Raw genomic sequence first — 10,310 nt, forward strand, 5'->3', positions numbered from 1 at the left:
GCCTCTGATCTGCTCTTGTAGCCACAGGATTGACATAGGGTTGGGTTCAGTTCAGATTCCGCTCAATGGTAACCACCATTGGTTAGTGGGGGGGAGGGGAGGGGTGATTCAGTTATGGTAACGCCATTGAACGTCAAGGGGATGATGATTAGATTCTCTCTCAATGGTACTCCCAGAATGTTGATAGTTGCAAGGGGATTCAGTGGTGGTAAAACCATTGAAAGTCAAGAGAGTGATGGTTAGATTCTCCCTCAATAGGAACACCAAGGGTGTTTTTCCTGTGGGGATTCAGTGATGCGCATTGCATTTTTACAACAAGTGACCATAGTTTGAGTCTCTCTCAATGGTAAATGACAGATTTTGGTGCTGGGGCAGTCAGTGATCGGGAAAACATTGAACACATTGGGATGAAGCTTGTATCCCCTGCTATCAAATTAGCATGAACACAGTGCAGGTTGACACCCCCACCCCAAAATGCATACTCCGCCCTCTCAGAAAGTTTCAAGTTTTGCAATGTGGTCTTACTGATTAAAAAGCAAGTCATTTTATTTCCCAAAGCGAATCAAATGGTTCTCTTTTATATGCGTTTCAGTCACCACCAGCAATGACTGAACAATAGATCCCATTCAGGAAGCATGGAATCATGTGTTCTTGTGTATTGTGCGCCAGATCCAAGCAGGGATGACCTCCTCTCCTCAGAGATTCGCCACATTTCCTACCCTCAGTGACCCTCACACCGTCGCCCCCAGACCGACTGAGTTAACTTTCAACTAAAGTGTGTTAGAATTAAAAACAAAATGCAAGATTCATAAGGTGTTAACCCAGCCTGTTTGTTTCAATGACTGGAATTAATCCCGATCCCTGCGGATCCTAACTGTGCCTTTGGAGATTTCACAGCCTTGTTTATGTTAGCAACATCATTTGATGGTCGTGCACATATTGTCAACGGGAACATCACGTCAGACATTAACAGAAATCATCTTTTAGAGAGACAGGGGCAAGAGCCCGATCCAACAGTAATAGACTGAAGTGTTCCCTCAATGGAGTCAAACCTGAGATCAATAGATGGGAATCTCACAGCATTGGGACGGAGTATATCCTGGGCGTATTATATGCTTGAACATTATAATGGCTTCCTCCCATTATCCTTATCCGATCGGATATATTACATACTGCTGATCGCTCAAGCTGGCTACTATCCTGTTCTGGCTGCAATTGGAGTTCCTGGTGAGTATATCTGCCTCCACTATTAACACTGGAAATTATTCAGAAATGTATGAAAGGTGTTGAAATTAAATATCTTCTGTATACTGCTGTCACATTCTCATGACAAAGCACACCTTTGTAAACCCAAGTTTACACAGCATTGACATTCACTTTCTGTATGCTGGTCTCAATGTGACCCTGAGGTCGAGTAAATTCTCCCATTCTCATGATCGAGTTTTGTGGTGCTCCTTAATTGCAGATTTTTCAGATCCCAAAATGTAAAGTTTAATTTATGGAAAATGTTGTTCCAATGCATTGTCTCCCATCTGCAGCCAATGGACAGACTCAGTCATGTCAGGGCTGGATAGAGTAAAGTGTTTCAAAGTGTCAACTATTACTCCATCAAACTGTTAAGCTTGAACTGATTCTGAATGTATATCAATATTGTGTTTTCTCGTTCCTCACAGTTAACGTGCTGACGATTCTCATTATGTCTCGGGGAAAGTGTGGTCTCTCTAAGTGTATCACTCGTTACCTGGTGGCCATGGCAGTTGCGGATCTTCTGGTCGTCATACTGGACCTGATCTTGAGACAGATCCCTGCTGTATTTCGGGAACGCTTCTCCTTCATGTTTCACATCCCTGTGTGCAATATACATGCTGTCCTGCTTTATGCAGTCACTGACTGTTCTGTCTGGTTCACTGTCACTTTCACCTTTGACAGATTTGTGGCCATTTGTTGCCAGAAAGTAAAAACTAAATATTGCACTGAGAAAACAGCCACAGTTGTTCTGTTAATAGTGACTGCGTTGAGCTGCTTGAAGAACATTTTCTGGTATTTCATGTTGACAGAATGGTATCAACTTCAGAACATGCCTTGGTTCTGCCATGTTGTGACTGATGTCAGGTATTCAAAGGCTTGGGTTTTAATTGAATTTCTCCATCACATTCTAACGCCATGTGTCCCATTTGTCCTCATCCTGATGCTCAATGCATTCACCGTCAGACACATTTTGGTGAGTAGCAGAGCCCGCATGAGACTCCGGAATCGCAGCAAGGGGGAGAGTCCCAGAGACCCAGAGATGGAGAGTCGAAGGAAATCCATCATTCTACTCTTTGTTATCTCTGCTAATTTCATCCTGTTATGGTCAATGCTAATGCTGATTTCTATATATACCCGCATGATATTTTTTGCACGAGTGACTATACATATACCAGACTTTGTGCAAGAATTGGGATTCATGTTGCAGTTACTGAGCTGCTGCACCAACACTGCAATTTATGCAGTGACCCAAACGATGTTCAGAAGGGAGTTGAAGAATGTGGTGAAATATCCCTTCACCCTGCTTGTGAATGTCATGAAACGATGAGGAGGCAGATGCATTTGCATCAGCGGAGCACAAGACCTCTGATTCCAGAGAAACGCCAATTCTATATTTGTTTGTGATGACCGTAAGCAGCAGAACCGCTGAGCACCCAGACTGACACCTGGTTCCATAGAACACGTTTTGAATTGCTTTTCGTTTTCACTGAGATGACTCTGAATGAAGCAGTCAGACAATGCAAATATTTTAAACCATGAAGCGAAGTTTATTGGTAAAATAAATTAAGTTAAACAGTTGAAACAAATCTGTTATATTAAGATATGAGCTTGAAGATATTTAGACACAGATGTGAATAAAATCTCATTGCAGCTTTAGCACAGGACACAAAACACCCACCAAGACTGTACCTAAAACAACTATCACACAACACTCATCATTGAATCTGTGTATCAGTACCTCAGTAGGTTTAACTCATTTATGTTTTCAACTTTTGAAAACAACTGTAGACAGCTTTTTTCTCCATGTTGTACACATGACCGTCAATGTACTCAGTTCTAAAAGGTGATCTCTCCAGGGTTTTAACTCAACGCTTCTACTGATGACAACCATCAACTCTTCAGTATATGATAATTAATTATTGAATTAGCTTTATTGTCACATGTACTCAAATGCGCTCCGGTGAGGAGTTTATGAGTCACCACATACATACCTACAAAGGTACCGAGGTACAGCTTTTCTGAGTGATAACATTAGTTACTGAAATCGGGTATTACAGGAACAGTGTTCATGTTACGAGTGTATGTTGGGATACTTGACCAAAACCTGTTTGCTGAAAAAAAAAATGTGTGCATCCCTCTGCAATTGCACGTAACAGATATATGGGCAAAACTAACCTCAGGCAGGAAACATCTGCGATGTAAGTCAATGGACAAGTGCTGTGCTAAGAGGAGAGAGAACCTAGATTCTGTAGGTAGCTGGGGCAACCGTGCCTATCATGGTAAGATACTGTTCCTGTTATAGAGAATAGTAGTATGATAACAGCGAATCATCTTAGACATATAACATAGAACATAGAACAATACAGCACAGAACAGGCCCTTCGGCCCACGATGTTGTGCCGAACATTTGTCCTAGCTTAAGCACCCATCCGTGAACCTATCCAATTACCACTTAAAGGTCACCAATGATTCTGACTCTACCACTCCCACAGGCAGCGCATTCCATGCCCCCACCACTCTCTGGGTAAAGAACCCACCCCTGACATCCCCCCTATACCTTCCACCCTTCACCTTAAATGTAACACTCTGTTGTACCCGGGGAAAAAGTTTCTGACTGTCTACTCTATCTATTCCTCTGATCATCTTATAAACCTCTATCAAGTCACCCCTCATCCTTCGCCGTTCCAACGAGAAAAGGCCTAGCACTCTCAACCTATCCTCGTACGACCTATTCTCCATTCCAGGCAACATCCTGGGAAATCTTCTCTGCACCCTCTCCAAAGCTTCCACATCTTTCCTAAAGTGAGGCGACCAGAACTGCGCACAGTACTCCAAATGTGGCCTTACCAAGGTCCTATACAGCTGCAACATCTTGCTTCAGCTTGTTGCAGATGGGAATATGTTGTCACTGACCAAGGACTGGAACAGCCTGAGAAGCATCAAGAGGAAAAGCATTAACGTGATCGAACCGACATGCTTTTCCTGGTTAAAGGTATAAAAGAATTATGATTGTTGTATTTGGGGAGACTGGCTGGTTGGAATACAAACTCTTTGGGTGACCGTGCGTCCCCCCAGAGAATTTTGGGTAACAAAACGGTGTTTTGACTTGCTCTAAATTTGTGTCTTGAGTAAATTTGTACCTCCGAACATTTTCAGTGTGACAATGTCACCAGCACATAGCACCATCCCAGGTACCGAGTGCAAGGTTAGAGTAAAGAGTTGTCGCTCAGCTCCAAGTTGCAGTTGTTCTGGGTATGCTCGCCCAGCTGAGAATTTGGTTTGCAAACGCTGCATCCCCTTTCTAGGTGACACACTCAGTGCTGTGGACGCTGCCGTGAAGCGCTGCGGTACTCTGTTATTTGGAACTTATTTGGTTTCATTCCCACTGCTTCCACTTGCAGATTCCATTTATTCATTGCAGTGTTCGATATGTTGGGTCTGTGGGAGTCGGTCGGTTTACTATAAACCGACTGACTCCCACAGCTACCTAGACTACACCTCCTCCCACCCTGCCCCCTGTAAAAACACCATCCCATATTCCCAATTCCTCTGCCTCCGCCGCATCTGCTCCCAGGTGGGCCAGTAGCAATACCAAAGAATCCAGATGGCCTCCTTCTTTAAAGACCGTGGTTTCCCCCCAGACATGATCGACGATGCCCTCCACCGCATCTCCTCCACTTCCTGCTCCTCCGCCCTTGAGCCCCGCCCCTCCAATCGCCACCAGGACAGAACCCCACTGGTCCTCACCTACCACCCCACCAACCTCCAGATACATCATATCATCCGTTGTCATTTTCGCCAACTCCAAACAGACGACACCACCAGGGATATATTTCCATCCCCTCCCCTATCAGCTTTCCGAAAACACCATTCCCTCCGTGACTCCCTTGTCAGGTCCACACCCCCCCACCAACCCAACCTCCACTCCCGGCACCTTCCCCTGAAACCGCAAGAAATGCAAAACTTGTGCCCACACCTCCCCCCTTACTTCCTTCCAAGGCCCCAAGGGATCCTTCCATATCCGTCACAAATTCACCTGCACCTCCACACACATCATTTACTGCAGCCGCTGCACCCGATGTGGCCTCCTCTATATTGGGGAGACAGGCTGCCTACTTGCGGAATGTTTCAGAGAACACCTCTGGGACACCCGGACCAACCAACCCAACCGTCCCGTGGTTCAACACTTCAGCTCCCCCTCCCACTCCACCAAGGAGATGCAGGTCCTTGGACTCCTCCATCGCCAGACCATAGCAACACGACGGCTGGTGGAAGAGCACCTCATCTTCTGCCTAGGAACCCTCCAATCACAGGGGATGAACTCAGATTTCTCCAGTTTCATCATTTCCCCTCTCCCCACCTTGTCTCAGTCTCAACCCTCGAACTCAGCACTACCTTCCTAACCTGCAATCTTCTTCCTGACCTCTCCGTCCCCACCCCCACTCCGGCCTATTACCCTCACCTTAACCTCCTTCCACCTATCGCATTTCCAACACCCCTCCCCCAAGTCCCTCCTCCCTACCTTTTATCTTAGCTTGCTTGGCACACTCTCCTCATTCCTGAAGAAGGGCTCATGCCCGAAACGTCGATTCTCCTGCTCCTTGAATGCTGCCTGACCTGCTGCGTTTTTCCAGCAACACATTTTCAGCTCTGACCTCCAGCATCTGCTGTCCTCACTTTTTTTCTCGAAATTACAGCCAGATTATGTGTCTTCCAGAAAGTTCTGTCCCTTCTACATCGTTAATCCCGTTGTTACACAGAACATAGAACATAGAACATAGAAGAATACAGCGCAGTACAGGCCCTTCGGCCCTTGATGTTGCGCCGATCCAAGCCCACCTAACCTACACTAGCCCACTATCCTCCATATGCCTATCCAATGCCCGCTTAAATGCCCATAATGAGGGAGAGTCCACCACTGCTACTGGCAGGGCATTCCATGAACTCACGACTCGCTGAGTAAAGAACCTACCCCTAACATCTGTCGAATACCTACCCCCCCTTAATTTAAAGCTATGCCCCCTTGTAATATGTATGTCATACTTTTTATAAGAGTAATAAAAAGACGGGGTACTGGGCTAATGGTCGGATACTTGGTAGTGTGGATGAGCAGAGGGATCTTGGTGTCCATGTACACGGATCTCTGAAAGTTGCCACCCAGGTAAATAGTGCTGTGAAGAAGGCATATGGCGTACTGGCTTTTATTGGTAGAGGAATTGAGTTCCGGAGCCCTGAGGTCACGTTGCAGTTGTATAAGACTCTGGTGCGGCCGCATCTGGAGTATTGTGTGCAGTTTTGGTCGCCATACTATCGGAAGGATGTGGAGGCACTGGAACGGGTGCAGAGGAGGTTTACCAGGATGTTGCCTGGTATGCTAGGAAGATCGTATGAGGAAAGGCTGAGGCACTTGGGGTTGTTTTCATTGGAGAAAAGAAGGTTTAGGGGTGACTTGATAGAGGTGTACAAGATGATTAGGGGGTTAGATAGGGTCGACAGTGAGAATCTTTTTCCACGTATGGAGTCAGCTATTACAAGGGGGCATAGCTTTAAATTAAGGGGGGGGGGGGGTAGGTATAGGACAGATGTTAGGGGTAGGTTCTTTACTCAGCGAGTCGTGAGTTCATGGAATGCCCTGCCAGTAGCAGTGGTGGACTCTCCCTCATTATGGGCATTTACGCGGGCATTGGAAAGGCATATGGAGGATAGTGGATTCTGGATCAGTGGTGCTGGAAGAGCACAGCAATTCAGGCAGCATCTGAGGACAGGCAAAATCGACGTTTCGGGCAAAAGCCCTTCCTGATGAAGGGCTTTTGCCCGAAACGTCGATTTTGCCTGTCCTCGGATGCTGCCTGAATTGCTGTGCTCTTCCAGCACTACTGATCCAGAATCTGGTTTCCAGCATCTGCAGTAATTGTTTTTACCATATGGAGGATAGTGGGCTAGTGTAGGTTAGGTGGGCTTGGATCGGCGCAACACCGAGGGCCGAAGGGCCTGTACTGCGCTGTATTCTTCTATGTTCTATGTTCTATGCATTTAGACTTCTAGGCGTGGGAAAACTGTACGACCTTTGGATAATAGGTTTCAGTCTGGTGTTTGTATGTTGTTGCATTTTAATTTCTAAGCATGGGTAAAACACCATCTTTTAAAATGCTTTCCAACGCAGCACTTTACAGTTTTATAAACTCCAAATTCTAACTTCCTGCCTCCGAGTCGACAAGTACTCTATCCAGTTTCACAACAAGAGGCCACCATCTTACTACTCTGTGGGAAATAGAATGGAAGCCTTCCAAAATCCAATTTGTTTTCTCCCTGGCGTTGTTGTGAGCTGCGGCGCTTAATTGACAGGGAGAAGACTCGATAAATTGAGGGTGTGACCTCAAAATAAGGACATTTGATAAAGAGACGAGGAGGGATTTCTTATCTCTGTAGAAGTCAGTCTCTGGAATTCTTTTCCGCAGAGGTCTGAGAGAGCAGGAACAGAGAGAGAGAGAGAGAGAGAGAGATAAAAGGTAAAGAGAGAGAGATATAAAGGGCACAGGGGGAGAAAGACAGGAGAACGGAATTGAGGGTGATCATGTTCTGACTGGATGGTGAAGCAGACTCGCTGGGCTCGAGGGTAACCTTCTGCTCCTTTTGAAATGGAAATGGAAATGTTGGCTCATAAAGAGTTGACAAAAATGCGCTATTATTAGGTATGAAATGGAAATAAGAGAGAACCAAATCAGGTCAGATGGATGAAATGAGCGTAATAACAGTTTAACTGAATTCAAGGTCCGTGAGTCATTCTTTATAAAGTATTCGGAAGAAGTGACCACAGGAACGTTCACAGTTGAAACTGTCAACTGACAGATTTCTGTTCAATTGGACTTTCTCTGTCCTCTTCCATATTGATGGACTGGCTGGATTTCAGCACTCAGAGCAGGATGTATTAGTGGACGCTTATTCAACGACACTTCCAGCCAGGCCAGCACCCACGACTGTCTCAGCTTGTGAGTGCACACAGACCAGGTTCGAGTTGGATTTTGACACAGGGATGATGTGGTTTCTGGAAAGGGCGCTGGCGCAGCGGTAAGGATGTGGGAACGAGGTGGCATTGCTGGAAGCGAAATCCAAAGGAGCCAGGCGAAGGAAGTCATTTCAACTCAGCCTGAGGCAAGTGCTGAGAGTTAAACTTAAGATAGAGAACCTGATGGGATGAAACGTTTGAGGCTATGCTTTTACACACCAGTGCAGGTAGATGAGTTGAGGGTGTTGGTTGTGTGAGGTGATGTTAGCGCTGTCTCAGTGATATTGTTGGTGGAGGGTATAGACCAGCGTCCCAATAGCTGGGGATGCACAATCTTCAGCTGAGAAGGGAAGTGGGTAAAGGGGTGTGTGTGGGGGGGGGGGGGGGGGGGGTAGGAATAACCACAATGTCATGTGATATGAGTAGAACACAACACAGAGGACAACCACGTTGATGGGCGTGTTCATAAATGCTTATACAGTCACGAAGTCATAGCAGGGCACATAGGGTGGGAAATCACAGAGAAATGTAAAACTAATTGGGTAATAATTGTAGGAGATTTCGAAGTCCTCGGATTTAATTGGGATGCATAAAGTGTAAAACACTTAGTGGGCATGGAAATCTTAAATATGTGTCCTGCAGAGAATTTCAAGTCAGCTTGGAGAAAGAACTTCAGAGTCAAAGGGTGGGGCTGGATATGATATTGAAGATGCGAAGTTGGTCATTTAGGAAGTGACAGCAAAGGAACAGAATCTTATTTGAACGAAGAAAGCTGAAACACAAAAGGAATTGTGTGAAACACCGAGAGCTAGCACACAGTGTCAGCAGGAATGTTTGGTTCTTATTTCAAGGAGTAGGGACGTCTTCCTGCAACACTGGATGGAGTTTTATTTAGGTAACTGAGGCGCTGCAGTTTGGAAATGCATACTTGGTAAGAAATAATGCACTTAATGGGAGGGTTCTGGGGAGTGTTGCTGAACAAAGAGAGCTTCGAGCTCACGATCATAGTTTCGTGAAGGTTTAGTTATAAGTCGACAGGGTGGCGAATGACTATTTTGGTACATTTAACCTTATTGTTTTGTACGTTGAGTATAGGAGTTGGGATGTCATGCTGCAGCTGCACATTGGGTAAGCCACTTTTGTGCTTTCAGTTCTGCTGCCCCGTAGTTGGAAATGTTTTGTTAAACTTGAAAGTGTTCGGAAAAGATTTACAAGGAAGTTGGAGGGTTTGAGCTTTAGGGAGAGGCTGAATAGATCGGGGATGCATTCACTGGAGCGTCTGAGGCTGAGGGGTGACCTTTCGAAGTTCACAAAATCATGAGAAGTACAGACAGGGTGAAGAGACAATGTCTTTTTCCCTCGGGTAGGAAAGTCCAAAAGTAGATGCCACAGGTTTAAGGTTAAATGGGAAAGATTTAAAAGGGACCTAAGGGACAATGTTTTCACGCAGAGGGTGATGTCTGCATGAAATAGGCTGCCAGAGGAAGTGGTGCAGGCTGATACAATAACAAAATTTAACTGGCACCTGGTTGGGGGTGTGAATAGGAAGGGTTTTGAGGGGTTTAGACCAACTGCTGGCAAATGGGATGAGACTAATTTAGGATATCTGGTCGGCACAGATATTGTGAACTGAAGACTCAGTTACTTGCTGTAAAACTCCAAACCTCTAATACTTTATAAGGTGTTCGTAGATGAAATCTGGAGTACTGTGAGCAGTTTTGGTTCCCTTTTTAAAGTAAAGATACGTCATTGTGGGTAGTTCAGGGAAGACTCACTAGTGTAATCTCTGATGTGGAGGCAATATCTTACGAACAGCTCGGGACTCTGCTCCATGGAGTTTCGAAAAAATGAGAAATAATCTCATTGGAACGTCCAAGTTTCTCAACGGGCTTCTCAGGGCCAATGCTGAGAGAGTGTGCCCCCCTTCAGGAGAGATTCTAAGAAGCAATCTCGGAATAACGAAGGATTAATTTAACATTGAGAGGAAGAAGAATTTCTTTTCTCAGGAGTTGTCGTTCTTCAGAACTCCTTGGTACAGAGAGCCATGGGGCAGAGT

General features: G+C 45.5%; 1 protein-coding gene across 1 annotated transcript; it reads left to right on the top strand.

Annotated features, from left to right (window-relative positions):
- Positions 1-1,040: 1,040 nt before the first annotated feature.
- LOC148138259 (putative G protein-coupled receptor 139) lies at positions 1,041-2,746 on the top strand. Its single transcript, XM_087981905.1, has 2 exons — positions 1,041-1,227; positions 1,674-2,746. The coding sequence occupies exons 1-2, from the start codon at positions 1,041-1,043 to the stop codon at positions 2,573-2,575; spliced, it is 1,089 nt and encodes a 362-aa protein (XP_087838031.1). The 3' UTR covers positions 2,576-2,746.
- The last annotated feature ends 7,564 nt before the right edge of the window (positions 2,747-10,310 follow it).

This window comes from Chiloscyllium plagiosum, unplaced genomic scaffold (genome assembly GCF_037043375.1).
Source record: "Chiloscyllium plagiosum isolate Xiang-an unplaced genomic scaffold, Cpla_swu_hap1 HiC_scaffold_41, whole genome shotgun sequence".
Taxonomy (NCBI): domain Eukaryota; kingdom Metazoa; phylum Chordata; class Chondrichthyes; order Orectolobiformes; family Hemiscylliidae; genus Chiloscyllium; species Chiloscyllium plagiosum.

Excerpts from the sequence above, each read along its gene's own strand:
- LOC148138259 (XM_087981905.1), top strand. The coding sequence starts at position 1,041 with ATGGAGTCAAACCTGAGATCAATAGATGGGAATCTCACAGCATTGGGA. Across the intron at positions 1,228-1,673 it reads GGCTGCAATTGGAGTTCCTG|TTAACGTGCTGACGATTCTC; the intron begins GTGAGTATATCT and ends CGTTCCTCACAG.